Source organism: Phacochoerus africanus, chromosome 6 (assembly GCF_016906955.1).
Source record: "Phacochoerus africanus isolate WHEZ1 chromosome 6, ROS_Pafr_v1, whole genome shotgun sequence".
NCBI lineage: Eukaryota > Metazoa > Chordata > Mammalia > Artiodactyla > Suidae > Phacochoerus > Phacochoerus africanus.
Window position 1 is genome coordinate 36,767,826 of NC_062549.1, and position 18,711 is coordinate 36,786,536.

At 40.9% G+C, this 18,711-nt stretch overlaps 1 protein-coding gene across 2 annotated transcripts in view; it reads left to right on the plus strand.

Annotated features, from left to right (window-relative positions):
• Positions 1 to 18,711, plus strand: part of RGS22 (regulator of G protein signaling 22) — a 154,301-nt gene that overhangs the window by 17,710 nt on the left and 117,880 nt on the right. For both annotated transcript variants that reach the window (XM_047783528.1, XM_047783530.1), the window contains exon 4: positions 14,698 to 14,919. In XM_047783528.1, coding sequence (XP_047639484.1) covers positions 14,698 to 14,919 — 222 coding nt within the window. The remainder of the gene's footprint in view (positions 1 to 14,697; positions 14,920 to 18,711) is intronic.

An 18,711-nucleotide genomic window follows, 5' to 3' on the forward strand; every position in this document is an offset into this window, starting at 1 on the left:
TGGTTCCTGGTCAGATTCATTTCCACTGCACAAGGATGGGAACTCCTGACAATGATTTTTGAAGAGAAAGTACTAGATTTTTTTTTTTTTTGCTTTTTAGGGCCGCATCTGTAGAATATTGAAGTTCCCAGGCTGTGGTTGAATCAGAGCTACAGCTGCTGGCCTATACCACAGCCACAGCAACACGGGATCTGAGTTGCATCTGCAACCTATACCACAGCCCACAGCAACACCGAATCCTTAACCCACACTGAGCGAGGCTAGGGATTGAACCCCCATCCTCATGGTTCCTAGTCAGGTTCGTTAACCACTGAACCACAAAGGGAACTCCTTTCTTTTCTTTTTCTTTTCTTTTCTTTTTTTTAAACTAGATATATATATATATATTTTTTTTTTGCCTAGATTAGCTTTTGTGATATGTATGTATCTGTGCACACGTTTGTTTTTTTTTTTCTTTTTTCCAAAAGAATTTGTGCTTTCTCCTCCATATGGAACCATTATGGGGGTCAGGTAGAGACACCGAGCCACCCTATCCATTTCCAGCAACACTGGACGTTGCTGGAAACAACCTATGTGACATTACAGGACACCCCAGGAGGGTCTTCTGTGGTCTGACTCTTCAGTTTTCATCATCCAAATGTATATTATAAAAAACCCAGCAGAGTCACAAAATAGAATTTTGTGCTACTAGACTATGTATTCTTTCCTTTAGGCTCTGAATTCGTCATTCTTCCTCCAAAAAACCCCGTTTTTCTGACTTTTAAATAGAAAAATCTCTATGTATTGGGTCTGATTGCAGCTTCTCAAGATTTACATTTCATTGTCTCAATATTTGTGATTATCTTGACTTCTGTTAGCTCTAGAAAATGAATAGCCCTGCCTACCTTTCTTTTTAAAAAATTATTTTAAATTATAGAAGTAATATAACAGTAGTATAAAAAATTAACTTCAAATGTAAGAAAGATTCAGCCATCATCCTGCCATCCGGTTAGAATAGACATTATTATTATTATTATTTTTTTTTTTTTGGTAGGTTTTCTTTTAGGCTTTAGGTGAAATGACAGGCTGTGATTTCTCTTGAACTTTGTCTGTGGGATAATGTTTTTCATCCATCTCCAGCAGCCCACCTTGGCCACTTCTCTCTCTTTTCTGTCTGTCCAAATCCTTCTGCTTTTCCATTCTGTCTCTCTCTCTCTCTCTGTCTCTGTCCGTCTCTTCTCTTTGATTCCTTTGCGTCTGCATTTGGTACCACACAATGTACCTGTTAACTACCTACGTTTCATGCTACAAGGAGGGAGGAGGGGAAATGTCACGGGTTTTAAAAAAGAATTTGGGGGCAGGGAGGAGAAGGAATAATGGACCTCAAACAAGTTCCTGGCAAGATTCTTGAACAGATTAGTAATATTTAGTTTATGAGCACTTAGCTAAGAATTAGAAACGTGTGTGGGTTTACTGAGAATTAGTGAGCCAAATTAATCTCTCTCTCTCTCTCTCTCTCTTTTTTGGATAGTTAAGGACTGGTACTTTAGGGAACCATAAATTTAATATATTATGATTTCAGTAAATAGTAATAATGATAGTAAATTGAACCATGTTTACTTCCTGCTCAAAACTCTGTCTAGTGGCTTCTCATTACACGAAGAATCAAATCCAAAATACTGTAGGATCTGGTTCTTGTTATCTCTTAGTCTTTATTTCCTACACCTCTTCCCCTTGTTAATTCTTTTCCAACCTGGTTGGCAAGTTGGCCTTTATGTTTCTCAAACATGAAAATACCAAGTGTACTCAGGGCCTTTCAGCATGGAAGGCTTTTCTCTGAGGTTGTGCTTTTTTTTTTTTTTTTTTTGGTCTTTTTAGGGCTGCAGGTCCAACATATGGACGTCCCCAGGCTAGGGGTCTAGTGGGAGCTGCAGCTGCCAGCCTACACCACAGCCACAGTAACACAAGATCCAAGCCGTGTCTGTGACCTACACCACAGCTCATGGCAATGCTGGATCCTTATCCCACTGAGCGGGGCCAGGGATTGAACTCAGGTTTGTTAGCACTGAGCCACAAGGGGAACTCCTTCCCTGAGATATTTGTATCACCTTCTCCCTAATTTAAATCACTTCTGCTTCAAAAGCCTTCCTTCCCAACCCTGCCAAAAACAATACACCCAAAACATGCTCTGCCTTTGCTGCTCTATTTGTCTCCAAAGTCCTATCATTGCCTGTGAAATTAGCTTTCACATATTTGAATGAGTTGTCCACTGACCATATCTGGTAGGAGTTGACTCAGTAGCTGGCAGATTGATGTCCAAATTCTTTAACGTGGACCTTTTGCAATTTAGCCTCAAGCTAACCTTTCTAGCTTTATCTCTGGCTTCCTACTTCTGTGTCACCTTTGTGCTCTTTCTTGCCACCCTGAACCTACCCTCCCCGACCAGAACTACATGCATTCTTCCTGTGCTCATCTTCCAGGGTAATGGTTGGGAACAGGAGGGGGACAGAACAGTTTGAGCCCAACTCCTCCACTCATTATCCATGGGGCCTTAGACACAGTCCTTGATGACTTGATTCTTTGATTCCTTCTGTGAAAACAATGTAACTCTCTTACAAGATTGTTTAGGACTGTGGCGGATGCATGGAATCAGCGCTTCTCTTTCCTTTTCCTTCACTAACCAGTTTATCTCGTCGTCCATGCCTGAGACTTCAGGGGCAATCACTCTTTAATTGGATTGAGAGATTGTTGTCATTCTAGAGAATCATCTGTCCCACACAAGTCTGTCATTGGCTTTGACCTTTAAAAATTATTTTTATCAGAGACTCGGATGAAACCATGCACGTAAACCAGTATTTTTTCCAGCTTAAGGTCATTTAGCTAGCAAGTGGCAGGGTCCACTCAGGTCCACATGGCTCAAAAACTTGTCCTACGGACACTACAGTGACAGTAGACATGGCAGCAGAGGAATAAATGATAGTTTGGATAATAGTCTGGTCTTATTTTTGTCATGGTCGTCTGAAATGAACTAAAACAAGCTAATGTGTTTTCTAGTGCATTAATAGGAGTATAGCTAAGATCAAGACAAATATTTGGAGCATTTTTTTTTTTTTTGAATCAGATTGAATTGTTAGACCACATTTGGCCTCTTGTGTTGCATTCTGGTGCCACATGTTAAGCGTTGCTCTGCTAAACCGGGCTTGGAAAGACTCGGCCAATGAATGCTCTGGAAACCACGTCAGATGAGTAAGGGTTGAAAGAAGTGTGAGTGTTGAACCTGGCTTGGAAACGAGTAGGAGTGTTGTAATGGAGCAGCTCTTTCCAAATATTTGAAGCTCTGATTGAGGAAGAAGGGATAGCATATTCTGTGAAGCTGGAGGGGAGAACCAGGGCCAGCATTTAAGAGGAAATTGATTTTTCACTCCCTAGAAGAAAGATGTTTAGAGATTATTTTCTAATAATAGAGTGGGCTGGCCTGTGAAGGACTAAACTGCCTATGACTGAAGATATTAAGGTACAGGCTAGGTAATCATTTAGGGGAATATTTTATAGGGGATATATGTACTGGCAGAAGATTAGACTTTTTCTGCTAAAGAAAATTTGATTAACTTCTCTAAACTGCCTTTTTTTTTTTCTTTTTTCTTTTCTTTTTTTTGTCTTTTTGCCTTTTCTTGAGCTGCTCCCGCGGCATATGGAGGTTCCCAGGCTAAGGGTCCAATCGGAGCCACAGCCGCTGGCCTACGCCAGAGCCACAGCAACTCGGGATCCAAGCCACGTCTGAAACCTACACCAGAGCTCATGGCAACACCGGATCCTTAACCCACTGAGCAAGGCCAGGGATTGAACCTGCAACCTCATGGTTCCTAGTCGGATTCATTAACCACTGCACCATGATGGGAACTCCTAAACTGCTTATTTTTTTATCTCAGGAACTACACTATAAATTTCTTGAGACCAGGAGAGGTCCTTTTCTTCTATATCTCCCCAGACTTCTTGAGGATGATTCTGTTTTTATTTTTACTTCTCCCATGTAAGATCCTCAAATAAATAAATAAACCTTTAATCTTCTTTTCTTCTGCCTCCCCTCCTCCCCTCCCTCCCGCCTTTCCCCCACCAAAAGCCCCTAACAATCTAAGCCTGTGAGTGTAGATGTATTATAACATTCTCCATCTAAAAGGTCTGTTAGGTTCATCTAGATTTTTTTTTTCTTTTTACAGCCACACCTGCAGCATATGGAAGTTCCCAGACTAGGGGTAGAATAGGAGCTGCAGCTGAGGCCTACACCCCAGCCGCAGCAACACTGGCTCTGAGCCACCTCTGCAACCTGTGCCACAGCTTGTGGCAAGGCTGGATCCTTAACCCACTGAGCAAGACCAGGGATCGAACCCACATCCTCCCAGAGACAACCTGTTGTGTCCTTAACCTGCTGAGCCACAGTGGGAACTCCCTAGGCTTCTGAAAACTTCTTCCACGTCTGTGATGAAATGCCCGAGGTGTCCTAACTGGATTGGGGCAGCAACGGGCCTAGGAATCAGGCTTTCTGTCTCTTATACCATTTCTTTCCATTACACCATTACACTCTTGGGACGCATTGTAAGATCCAGAAATTGATGGCTGGTAGCCTGCCTCCATGTTATTTTTTGATGAGGGAAATCCAGGACAGTTGCTGCTATTATAAATGATTATGGCACTTTCCAAATCCTAGCTTTCATAACTTTATTCCGTTTGTTCTGGTGCCAGGTTCGCATTCAGATATTGTTTTCATTTGGTGTCTGGGAGGTTTTTTTTTTTTTGCTGTCAACTCTTTATGGACAAGTGTTTGCTTATTCAGTTTTCTTCTATAGTGTGAAAACATTTTTTTTTTTCCTTTTGGTTTGGTTTTGTGTGTTTTATGCTCAGTGACTGTTGTGGGATGGAGTAGATGAACCCACATACAGATTTAGGTTGGTCCTCTGTGGGTGGTTTAGAATGTTTGTGACATTTATGGTTTGCAGAAGCTGAAGGGGTGGCCTGTTCTATACCCTCCTCGCAAGAATAGGTATGTCATGTGTTTGCCAGACCGTGCTTAGCTATGCGCCTTTGGAATTTTACCATAACTTCTTTTTTGGGGAATGATTCTCCACACTTAAAAAACAATCTGTAAACTATTATAATTTCTTGCAGCTTTATGAAGGAGTTATATGTTAGATTGTTGGGTAAGGGGAGAGAGAGTGTATGGATGTGGGGAATGAGTAAAGTGCATATAGATTTGGGGTAAAGGGGGATGGAGGCCCCGCCAAAATTTAAATGCTCAGATTGATTTTTAAAGGTGTCAATGCAGCTCTAGGTAGTACTGCTTTGTTCAGCATTTGTCGCTTTGGGTGTTTTAATAAGCCTCGTAGCTCAAACATAAAGCAGTCAAATTGCCTCATTTAACTCATTTGATTAACCCAGGATATTTTCAATGCATTTTACGTGGCACCTTAATCCTTCCATCCCACTGGTGAAGATGTCCAGTAAATTGTTGATGGTTAAACATCTAAAATGACAATAAAACTTAGATTACACGAAGTTGTTATTGGTAACTGACTTGTTACACTCAAGTAGTCAGATGTTTTCCATTCCCTGACTAAGATGCATGTGTAAAATATAGCTTTGGAGCTCAATTAGTAGAGACAGAGTTGGAGCAGAGATGAACATGTATTAAATTAACCTAGTCATTAGTTTTTAATTTAAATACTGTTCAGCTAAATAATTTGGCACCCGGGAAGTTTCAGTGGTGCTGGGCTGGCAGTTTAAGCACATCACTAATTATTCACAGGTTTTCCCCCCACCCCCCTTTTCAAAGAAATGTGGAACCAGCAATTTATTGTGGTAAAAATATTTTCATGCACTTGCTATTTCTGTGAAAATATTTTTCGCACATGGATGACTGGTACTACAAAGTTAGCTTTCACCACCTTCAGGTCAATTCGTTTTAGAACATTTGGAAAATGATACTCTTGAAATAAGAAAATTAAGTAAGGGAAAGAGGAGTTTGTGACAGCTTGCGGAGGACTGGGTTTGAAGCTCACACTGAAGATTTTTCCTGTCATGTGATTAAAAGCCTACTCAGCTTTCTGGGGGAAAGTCTTTCTTCATCGTTCATTTCTGCCTCCCCAGCTTTATATGTCTTATATTGTCACGTACTAAACTTACTTGAGGGATTTTATTTTATTTTATTTTTTTGTCTTTTCTAGGGCCACTCCCATGGCATATGGAGGTTCCCAGGCTAGGAGTCTAATTGGAGCTGTAGCCACCGGCCTACGCCAGAGCCACAGCAACACCAGATCTGAGCCGCGTCTGCAACCTACACCACAGCTCACAGCAATGCCGGATCCTTAACCCACTGACCGAGGCCATGGATCGAACCCGCAACCTCATGGTTCCTAGTCGGATTCGTTAACCACTGAGCCACGACGGGAACTCCCAACTTGAGGGATTTTATGGATAAGCTTAGAAATGGTAAAAACAGAGGGCTGTGTGTGAGAGAGAGATTCTTTTAAAGTAGACAACAGAACTTGGTGGAGTACAGCCCAGGGTTCTTTCTCCTGCATGTAGACCATAGATGGCCAGCACCTCCGTAGACGTGTACATGCATGCAAGTCAGCATGAGGTGTCAGACAGAATGTGGGCTTTGAAGTTTGCCTTCGCCTGGATCCCGTCTCCCTCCAGCTGAAAACTCTTCAGTGGCTCCCCCTCATTCTAAAGCAATGATTCTGAAACTTGAGCATGCCCCAGAATCACCCGAGGGCTTGCTAGACACAGACTATCGGGACCCACCCCCAGAGTTTCTGATCATGGGGTGAGGCCCCAAGAATCTGCATTTCTAACAGATTCCTAGGTGATACTGCTGCTGCTGGAACAGAGACACACTCTGAGAACCACTGATTTGAGAGACCGTGTTGGGAATTGGGGCATAAATAGAAAGGCCTTGGTGAACTCACCCTCTGCCTTTCTCTCCAAGTTTCTGTCCTGTGATTCTCCTCTTGAATAGTAAGCTTTGGCAATGGCAGACTGCTTGCCGGTCGTCAAAGGTGCCGTACTGTTTGGTGCTTCTTGTCTGTTCTTGGTACTGGTATCTCAATGCACTTGTTATTTCTTCTGTTGAAGCCCCTTCTCTCCCTTGTCTGCCTGATGAGAATGCCTGTTTCTTCTTCCAGACGCAGCTTTCTTTAAACAGTCCCCTTACTTTCCTAAAGATAGTTAACGGATCCTTCTGTGCCATCCTTCTCCTGTTGTAGTCATTATGTGTAAAAATGGACTTGCATTGTACCTGCATTATTCCTCCCAATGAATTATTCATGCTCTGCAGAGACAGCGAGGGTGATTTAAAGAGTGAGGATGACTGTGTCTGTTGTACCAGCCCAGAAACACACAGAGACCAGTCTGTGAACAACCTAGAGAGGCTGTGAGGTGGAGGACGAGACTCTTCCATTCCCTCGGCTGCTCTTAGCCTTCCCACCTCGTGGTGTAGTCGTCATCTCATGCAGAGGGTGACTCTAGTGTTATAAGCCTTCGTGTTACTGTATAACATGAGCTTGAAAAACAAGCCTACCACTTCATCTGGTCCCTAACTAAAGAGTTAGTGACACAGTTCAGTGTCAGAGGATAAATTGACTGTGATCAACTTCTTGAGAGGTAGGACAACATTGTACTTTCTGAGTGTTTTCAAGGATCTCAAGGAATAGTTTTTGACAACATAGGATTTCACCTTTGCATGTTTACCATAGGCCCCCTTTCTCTTGACCTATATCTCAGGAGGCATCTTAGGATATGAGCCATGTTGACTTCCAAATTAGAGGTTTTGAGTGCTCACCTCTCAGGTGCTTGTCTTAAAAATGGGGTGCCTGATGTAGGGTTCAAATCTTTGGCTCCTCGTTGAGAAGCTCTGGGTTTTGAGTTCCCTCCCAGGATGACTGCACCGGGGATGGGGTTTATGGCGAGGTTGTGTCCCAGCTTCTCCTTCCTGTTTGATGTGGTTTTCTTGTTTACCCAATGTGTAGTCATCACTCAGCCAGCCTTTAGGCCTTTGAAAGAGGAAATTATTCCATATGTAGCTGTGGACTCAGTTTGTCCATTGGAGGAGGTAAAGTCAGGATCTTCCTAAATTGTCATCTTGCTGTGGGATGGGTATTATCTCTGTGTGTTTACATACCTTCCTTCATCTGTGAGATTAGCATGTTCTAAGGCTGAATGTGTGTCTCATTCATTTAAGTTGGGGCTTTCTGGAGGATGCTGTGAATAGGTACTCAGTGTAGAGTATATCATCTATCATGATATTTAATAAGGATTCAGTAAATAATTGTTGAATAAATGAACAAACAAAGGAACACTAGATTTGGGTGATCTTACAAGAGATCAGAAGATACACTTTTTTTCCTGACTCACAGACCAATGGAGTACTAAACATGAAAGGTACCTTGGGATTATCTGGTTAAAACCCCTTTCTTTTGATATATCTCAGAAAAGCAAAACAATTTGCCCAGTGTTTCCTCCATTTAATCATTCTGCTTATCCTTTTTTTTTTTTTTTTGGACAGATTCTAGTTTATCCAAATCCCTTTCAAAGTACAATAATTATATTAGATATAATATTCTATGGTCTTGTGGACATAGTTCCCTTTTAGCATTTGCATGTTACAGGGATTTTAACTTATTTCAGTATTTTGGCGACTCTTGTCATCACAGAAAAAAGTGACCATGTATTTATTCCTTCAAGTACAGAAACAATGTTTTATTCATATTTGTATCCTCTTTGCTTAGGACAAATAACTGGGGACTTGGGTTCACAAGTTTTGTTGTTGAAATAAATGCACTGGGAGAAGCTTTGAATTAGTTATCTGCTACTTTGGTAATCTTAGAATCAGAGTGCTCTTAAAGACCTTTAGAGATCTACTCTAACCCATGGCTTTTTAAATAGGAAAATCCTATTTACCCTAGGCAAAGACTCTATCCCATTTTAATTCTATGGAGATAAATTCTTAAGTTGAAAAAATGGTAAATATTTTAATGTATAGCTAAATTTCTTTTTAAAAAATAAATTGGAACATTTCATGTCATTTTATCATAAGCACAATTAATTAGTTTCTTTCTTATTCTCTTTTTTGAAAAGTACTTCTTTTTGACAAGTTCCTCTCCTTACGTATGTCTTTTACATTCTTCGGCTTTTCTTCTTCAGAACAGACACGCCCTGCCTTTTGCCCCATTAGTTCAGAATTCCGGTATTTTTGTGAGTGCGTGTAAGTAGCAGAACCTAAATCATATGTGAAACCACTGCTACAAGGGAGTGTGGGTGGCATAGTTTTTCCTTGTCCAGACTTTGCCTTTCAGGAGGTCAGAATGGATCCCAAGTGAGCCCGTCCAAAGCACCCACTGCAAATCCTACTGAGATTACGTGTCGGGTTTAAAGCAGTTTTGTAGTTGCCAATCGAGAATTCTCTAGTAAGCCCATTAGGGGACTTAATGTAAAGCAGTTTTGCTTGGTAAGTTGAAAATAAAAGTAATTGCTCAGTCCCTGCCTTAAAAGCTGCCCTGCCCCCTGTGTCTGATGGACACAGTAGCCCGTCCAGAGAGTTAACAATTACACCAAACGTGGTTGTGATGCTAGGAGCTTCGAGGTAGCAGCCAGCCTCCCCAGAGAGTGGCGATGTCTCACCTTGTGGGTTGTGAACAGTCTACCTCACCAGTTCATGAGCCAGTGAGAAAAACTCCAGACTGCTGCCAGGATTTTCCTAAAACACTGTGTTACTCCCCTCCTTAGCACTTTCCCATGCCACCCTGTTTCCTAGAGAATCACGCCCATGCTTCCTAAAACGGCATTGCAAAGCCTTCCATGGTCTAGTTCTGTCTACCTCAAGTCCTTCCCTTCTGTTCCTTCAACTCTTCCACTGATAAACTATTCTAGTTTTATTCTGACTGCGTGAAAGTTCTTAAAATTACCCGCATATACCTGCTGCTTCAGTGCCTTTCATAGAATTAGTCAGTACGTGCTGACTCTATCACAGGTGCAGTAATGGAGCAAAGAGGGGAAACAGGCTGTCTTTGGAACCAGACGACCTGGTTCTACAGCCCCAACTAGCTATGCCTATAGCTTTGAGTCCCTATGGTAAGTCATGTAACCATCCTGAGTGTCCGTTTTCTGTAAATAGCCATCTCAGGCATATAGAAGTGCTGAGGCCAGCTCAGCAGGATGGGGCTGAAGAACGGATGCTGTGGAACTTAAGGAAATAAGTTAACATAAAACAAGCCACAGAGACATTTATCTTAAGTAAAGGTGGGAACCGGGGGACTCAAGGTCTCAGGGACCAAGAGCCCTGTCTCAGGAAACCACACCGCTTTTATTCTCATTAGATGAGATCAAGTGAGGAGTGGCTCTGGGTGGATGATATAGGGTTTGTTTACTGTTATATAAGTTCTTTTACTATTTTAAAAGCCACTTAGCTGGTAAAAGGTTAAGCTCTTACTCTGACCTCTAGGCACACAGCAGTTCTTAAGCTTAAGTCATTTACCAGCACTGTGACTGGTTTTCAAGCAGGAAGATGGGATAAAGTAAAGAAGGACAAGATGGAGTTTTCAAAGAAACATGTCTTGTGACATAGAAGGATTAAAGATAGTGCATTTAGGAGCTCTCATTGTGGTGCAGCGGAAGTGAATCCAACTGGTATCCATGAGGACGCAGGTTTGATCCCTGGCCTCGCTCAGTGGGTTAAGGATCTGGTGTTGCCGTGAGCTGTGGTGTAGGTCACAGATGAGGCTTCAGTCTAGCATTGGTGTAGGCTGGCAGCTGTAGCTCCGATTCGACCCCTAGCCTAGGAACCTCGATGGGCTTTGGCTGGGCCCCCCGCAATAAAAAAGGCCAAAAAAAAAAAAAAGATGGTACCTTTAAAATGTCTCTCACATGCCTGGAATGTGATAGATGTTCAGTGAGCTGTAGTTCTTATCACTCCTGTTATTCCTACCAACTGGACCTTAACTATTTACTACTAAGATTGGCTACTGAGGGCCTTAGAGTGTCCCCTAATTTTTTTTTTACTTTTTTTACACAACCCCTCTAAATTTTTTTACTTCAGCATTTTTGTACTTGATTAGCAGGAAATATTTTATTTGTCCACAGAACTAACTAAAGTGGCGTTTTTTGCTTTGGATGATTGCAGTTTTGTGTTCTTCTGGCTCCCAGGTGTCAGGATTGGAGGGCAGAAAAAAATAAAACAGTAAATAATGGTCAAGCTTGTTTTCTTGGTCCGAGGATACTTTTCTGTGTGATCTTTCACATTACGGCTGCTCCATGTCCCCCACCCCAGTTAATAGGCGATGTGCATTCTTTATCAAGTTTAATTCAGTCCTTTTCTCTAACCGGATGAATCTGGTCTCTGGTATCAGCAGACTTAGTTATCTGTTTAGTCTAGTGATAGTGTTAATTTGGAGATGATATTTGACATTTAGGTCAGTGTTGCCTGTCTGAATGTCATGTCTGAAAGGCAGATGTGGTGGGAAACCACTGACATGTATTTATTGAAGAAACCTTACACACACCTTACTGCGAATTGTTTCTTATCCATTGAGCTATACTTAGCATTTTGAAGGGAAGTCATTTTTAAACTTTTATTTGTATTTTTTTCCTTTCAGTTTTATTGGGACATGATTGCATATGGCACTATATAAGTTTAAGGTGTCCAGCATAATGATTTGACTTACATACATCGTGAGGTGATTACCACAATGAGTTTAGTGAATATCCATCTTCTCATATAGATACAAAATAAGAGAAAAAGAAATTTTTTCCTCGGGATGAGAACTCTTATAATTTACTCTCTTATCTTTCACATATAACATACAGTAGGGTTAATTATGTTAATCATGCTGTACATTAAATTCCTAGTACTAATTTATCTTACACCTGAAAGTGTGGACCTTTGACCATTTTCATCCAGTTTCCCCCTCTCTTCACCTCCCATCTCTGGTACCCACAACTCTGATCTCTTTTTCTGTGGGTTTGTTTGCTGAAGTATAATTGACTTACAACACTGTGTTAGTTCCTGGTACTCAACATAGTGATTCAGTATTTCTATGTATTTCAAAGTAACCACCACAATAAGTCCAGTCACCATACAAAGGTATTGCATTATGACAATGACCATATTCCCCACTTTGTACATTGCATTCCCTTGACTCATTTATTTTGTAACTGGAAGTTTGTACTTCTTAATTTTCCTTCTTTATTTTACTTATCCTCCTGTTCCCCTCCTTTGAGAGGAGAGCTGAGTCCTGAGACCTTTTGGCTTGGGGGCTGACATTCACATTGAGCTTTCTTTATTTCCTTTTTTGGCTGCACTTTTGGCATATGGAAGTTCCCAGGCCAGGATCAAATCTGAGCTGTAGCTGTGACCTACGCAGCTGTGGCGGCACCAGCTCCTTAACCCAGTGTGCCACAGTGGGAACTCCCATTGAACTCTATTTTCTCCCCCCCCCCCAAAGAATACACACAAAAAATCTATTCCCAAAGATGGCAGAAATAAGAAATTCATCCTGAAAATGTACTTTGATATGGTTCTGGTGAGACAGATTTTCCCTCTGAACATATTCTCCTACTGACAGCCCCATGGGAGCCTTACTGTCCTGTTAGAGTTTTTAAATACTTCACTCATTCCCATGCTGTGAGCAGGCAGGACCCAGCTTCCAATCCACAGGTTCCAAGGAGGAAGTAACATTATTTCTCTGAAGAAAGAGCACTTTCTGTCTCAGAAGAATACATAAACATTTTATGGAGGCACCAGAGTTTAAGTAAAAGAGGCATTTCATTCATCAATGTGAAAAAAGGTGACAGGAAAAAAAATACTGCATTGTAGAATAAGATATTCAATTGTGGTGTGAACGTTTAAGGCATCTGATGGCCAGAATAGGCAGGTCAAGGAAGATGGTCTGGGTATAGAGGTGGTTTTGCATCTAGAGGAACTCTTTTCATGACCTCAATGATGAACACTGGCAAGCAGGGCTGCTTCTTCAAGGCCAATGATACTCAAGGTACCAGACGGTTTCATTTTTCCACTGTGGTCCAAAGAGAGGATTGGGTTGGGCCAGAACTGCACTCAGCCAAAAGAGATAGCAGCAAACTGAACAGGTCACCAACATGGTGATGATAACTCCCCAGTTGGAATCCTTAGGGATGAACCAGGGAACCAGGAAGCGGACAAAGCCCCCGAACATGCTCATCATGATGAGAGGCACCATGAGGCTGGTATATGCCGTGGATGCTGTTGGAGCTGCCAGCCCCTGTCCCGACCCCTCAGTTTGGTCCCACCCGGAAGTGAACTCTTATTTTCAATGTGCTTTAAACTCTTTAGAAGGGGAGACAGTCAAATTTTAGAGATGTAATTTTATCCGACATTACAAAAATATGTGTATGTATATATGTGCAAACAAATAATAGGTATTTATATATGTATTTCTAACTCCAATTTTATTTTACTTTATTTGGTTTTTTTTTTTAGGGCCACACTTGCATATGGAGGTTCCCAGGCTAGGAGTCCAATCGGAGCTACAGCTGCCGGCCTACACCACAGCCACAGCAATCCAGGATCCAAGCCACATCTGCGACCTACACCACAGCTCATGGCAATGCTGGATCGTTAACCCACTGAGCGAGGCCAGGGATCGAACCCACAACCTCATAGTTCCTAGTCAGATTCATTTCCACTGCGCCACAACGGGAACTCCTCTAATTCCAATTTTATAACATCCTGTCATTTATTACATTGTAGCTATAGTCTCCCAATCTCCTAGTAAAACTTGGAAGAATTGAAGCTCTCCTTAGGACCCTTACTGATCCAAGGGGAAGGGTTTAATGTCTTCTGCCACCTGGTTAAAAATATATAAATTAACCTACATGGAGGTGCAGTTCACTGATGGTGTCCTAAAATTATATTCTGAAAAAGGATCCTGATTCTAGAGTTGAAGGACAAAATGGAAAAAGACACAGCCAATCCGCCATATGCTTGCTGTGGAGATGGAGGCCCCAGGCATGTTTGTGAGTCACAGAGCTACTTATTGGCAAGCTGGTATTCAAACTCAAGACTCCTGGCTGTTGTACATTAACTGACTGATTTTAAATAACAGTTGGCAGCATTTAGTAATTACTGAGAAAAACTCAGAACTGTTATTGTCTTTCACTCGCTCTCTCTTTTTTTGGTCACAGTGAATGGAATGGTGTTGAAATAGCCTTAAATGAAGAACATATTGTTGTTAATTTTCTCCTTTTGGGCGAGGGAGACTTAGCTTTCATGGCTCCCGGGGATGAGAGAGACAACGGAAGTGTTATTTCTTCTTCCTGTATTTATTCTTCCCTAGTAATTGGCCCCCATTCTAAGAGAACAGCATTGCTTCGTAGAGACCAGGTGTGTATTTCTTGCCAGTTCCAAAGAAGCACAGAGATAAGAGGTTTATGCAAAGGGCATTTCTGCCGTAGTATATACCCTGACAGGTATCTCATGGCCTAAGTACCTAGGAAGGAGGATTTCACTGGCTTCCTTAACCTGTGGTCCAGAGATTTCCAAGATCCTGAAAGGAGAGACATAATGATTAAGAGCACAAAACTTGGTGTAAGTTATGTAGACATACCTGTATGTATCAAGTCTTCTTGGAGACAGTGAGCTTCTGGTTTTTAAAACTCTTGAGATGTATTTCCGCAAATTTTATTTTGCAGACGTTTTCAGAGGCCATTAGATTTAATGTGGATTATGGAGTTTTTGAAGTAGTTAATAACGCTCCCCAGCTTCTGGAAAAGCAACTGAAAAAAATTCTACTTAACCAGAAACCTCGAAATCCCATCTATGACGTGGTGAGAAAAGGAAAGAGCGATGTTAAACCCTTTCGAGTGGACGCCCCTTCTGAAGATGAGACCATCGATGTCAACTACAGAGTCATGGTAAGAAAGTGTGTTTGCATTTACATCTTGCTGGATCGATAAAGCGCTAAGTGAGCTTAACATCAGATTCTTTGGGCTTCCCTTTCTGAAGTGTCACAGAGTTGATTAAAATTTATCATACAGAGTATTTGTTAGTTGCCGTCTCGTGTTATTCATACCAAATGGCCAGTTTAGTCTAGCAGTTTGTTGATATTTGATGACCAATATGAGGAAGTTCATGTAATTTACTTTGAATAGTTAGAAAATAGGTTGATTTTGTGCAGTATAAATATGTGTCTCCTTTACTTACAGTTTAGATTCATTCTAGAAAATGTGGGTAGAGAGGCATACCTTGGAGATATTGTAGGTTCAGCTCCAGACCACCACAATAAAGCGGATAGCACAATAAAGTCACATGATTATTTTGGTTTCCCAGTGCATATAAAAGTTATGTTTACACTACACTGTAGTCTGTTAAGGGTACCATAGCATTGTCTTAAAAAACAATGTACATACCTTAATTAAAAAATACTTTGTTGGCGTTCCCATTGTGGTTCAGCGGAAACGAATCTGACTAGCATCCATGAGGACACAGGTTCCATCCCTGCCCTTGCTCAGTGAGTTAAGGCTCCGGCGTTGCTGTGAGCTGTGGTGTAGGTCACAGATGGGGCTTGGATCCCGAGTTGCTGTGGCTGTGGTGTAGGCCAGCCGCTGTAGCTCTGATTCAGCCCCTAGCCTGGGAACCTCCATATGCCTTGGGTGCGGCCCTAAAAAAAGACAAAAAAAAAAAAAACCAAAAAAACAAACCCAAAAACTTTATTGTTGCAAAATGCTAACCATCCTCTGGGTCTTCAGCAAGTTCTAGAAGTAACATCAAAGATAACTAATCACAGATCAGCAGAACAAATGTAATAATAATGAAAGAATTTGTAACATTGCAAGAATTACCAAAACGTGACACAGAGACAGGAAGTGAGCAAATGCTGTGGGGAAAAACGGTGCTGGCAGACCAGCTTGCTGCAAGGATGCCACTCACCCTCTGTTTGTAAAAAACAGTTATCTGTGAAGCACAATGAAGCAAAGCAGAATAAAATAAGGTCTGCCTGTACAGGGAATTTGTTTCATTTGAGTTCTAGCCTATCAAGCAGTGTGGGAATCAAGATTTCTTTTTTAAATTACTATATTCATTTTAGGTGCACAACATGGTGGTTGGATGTTTTTATACATTGTGCAATAAAAGCCATGTTACGTCTAGTTACCATCTATCACTATACAAAGTTATTACAATATTATTGACTGTATTCTCTATGCTGTGCATTACACCTCTGAGACTTATTTTGTTATGAAGTTTGTACCTCTTAATTCCCTTCACCTATTTTGCCCATTCCTCCATCCCCACTCCTCTGGCAACCACGGGTTTGTTCTCTGTATCTATGAATCTGTTTCTGTTTTGTTATGTTTGTTTGTTTTGTTTTTTAGATTCCGTATGTAAGTGAAATCATATGATATTTGTCTTTGTTTGATTTATTTCACTTAGCATAATATCCTCTCAGTCCATCCATGTTGTTGCAAATGCCAAGATCTCATTCTAATTTATGGCTGAATAATACCATATCTTCTCTGTCCATTCATCCATCAATGGTTGCTTCCCTATTTCTTGGTTGTTGTAAATATACTACAATGAACATAGGGTGCCTGTATTTTTTCACATTAGTGTTTTTATTTTCTTCAGATAAATACCCAGAGGTAGAATTGTTGGATTGTATGGTAGTTCTAGTTTTAACTTTTTTGAAGAAACCCCATCATGTTTTCCATAATGGTTGAACCAATTTACATTCCCACCAACAGTGCCCAAGAGTTCCCTCTTCTCCACATCTTAGCCAACACTTCAGTTGTTGTCTTCATAATGATAGTCATTCCATCAGGTCAGAGATGATAGCTCACTGTGGTTTTGATTTGCACTTCCCTTCCACTTAGTGGTGTTGAACATCTTTTCACGTACCTGTTGGCCATTTGTATGCCTTCTCTTGAAAAATGTTTATTAAAGTCCTCAGCCATTTCTTAAAATAGAATTGTTTGGTTTTTTTGCTGTTGGGTTGTATGAGTTCTTTATACATTTTGGCAACTCTTTATCACACACATCATTTGCAGATATCTTATCCCATTCGTTAAGTTACCTTTTTGTTTTGTTGATGGTTTCTTTTGCTGTGCAAAGCCTTTTAGTTTGATGTAATCCCATTTGTTTACTTTTGCTTTTGCTGACCTTGCCTGAGGAGACAGGTCCAAAGAATTTTGCTAAGGCCAATTTCAGAGAACATATTGCCTATGTTTTTTCTTTAGTAGTTTTATGGTTTCAGGTCTTATATTTAACTCTTTAATCCTTTTAAGTTTATTTTTGTATATGATATGAGAAAGTGGTCTAGTTTCACTTTTTTGCATGTAGCTGTCCAGTTTTCTCAACACCATTTATTGAAGAGATTGTCTCTCCTCCATTGTATAGTGTTGTCTCTTTTGTCATAGATTAATTGACCATAAAAGTGCACGTCTATTTCTGGGCTCTCTATTCTGTCCCATTGATCTGTGTGTCCATTTTTGTGACAGTACCATCTTAGTCGTTTGTTTGTTTGCTTTTCAGGGCTGCACCCCCGGCATATGGAAGTTCCCAAGCCAGGGGTCGAATTGGAGCTACGGCTGCTGGCCGATGCCACAGCCACAGCAGTGGCGGGATCAGAGCCACGTCTGCAACCTACATCGCAGTTCATGACAACGCCAGATCCCCAACCCACTGAGTGAGGCCAGGGATTGAACCTGCATCCTCATGGATTCTAGTTACATTTGTGACTGCTGTGCCATGAAAGAAACTCCCAGTGTGTCTTTGTAGTATGGTTTGAGACCAGGGAAGGTGATACCCCCTGCTTTGTTCTTCTTAAGACTGCTTTAGATATTGAGGGTCTTTTGTGGCTTTATACAAATTAAAGCGTTATTTGTTATAGTTCAGTGAAAAATGCCATGGGTATTTTGCTAAGGATTGCACTGAATCTGTAGAATGCTTAGCATAGTATGGACTTTTGCTTTTTAGGACTCTACCTACAGCTTATGGAAGGTCCTAGGCTAGAGTCAAATCAGAGCTGCACCTGCTGACCTCTGTCACAGCCATAGCAATGTGAGATCTCAGCTGTGTCTGTGACCCACACCACAGCTCATGAAAATGCCATTTTCTTAACCCACTGAGCAAGACCAGGGATTGAACCCATATCCTCATGGATACTAGTCAGGTTCATTATTGCTGAGCCACTGGGGGAGCTCCTGGACATTTTAACAATATTAATTCTCACAATCCATGAGCATAGTATATCTTTCCATTTGTCCATCCTTAGTTTCTTTCATCAGTACCTTATGGTTTTCACAGTACAGGTCTTTGACCTTCTTAGTTAATTTATTCCTATGCATTTTATTGTTTTGGATGCAGTTATAAATGTGATTATTTTCTTAAATTTTCTTTCTGGTAGTTATTAGATAGTTATTAGAGTTTAGAAATGCAGTATGTTTCTGTATATTAATTTAGTATCCTGCAACTTTATTGAATTTATTTGTTCTAATAGTTTTTAGTGGAAACTTTGGGGCTTTCTATATTTTTCATGTCATCTTTAAATAGTTTTACTTCTTTTTTTTTTCCAGTTTAGATGCCTTTTTTTTCTTTCTTTCTTTCTTTTTTTTTTTTTTGTGTCTGATTGCTATAGCTAGGAGTTCCAATACTATGTTGAATAAAAGTGGCCAAAGTAGGCATCCTTGCTTTGTTCCTGATCTTAGATA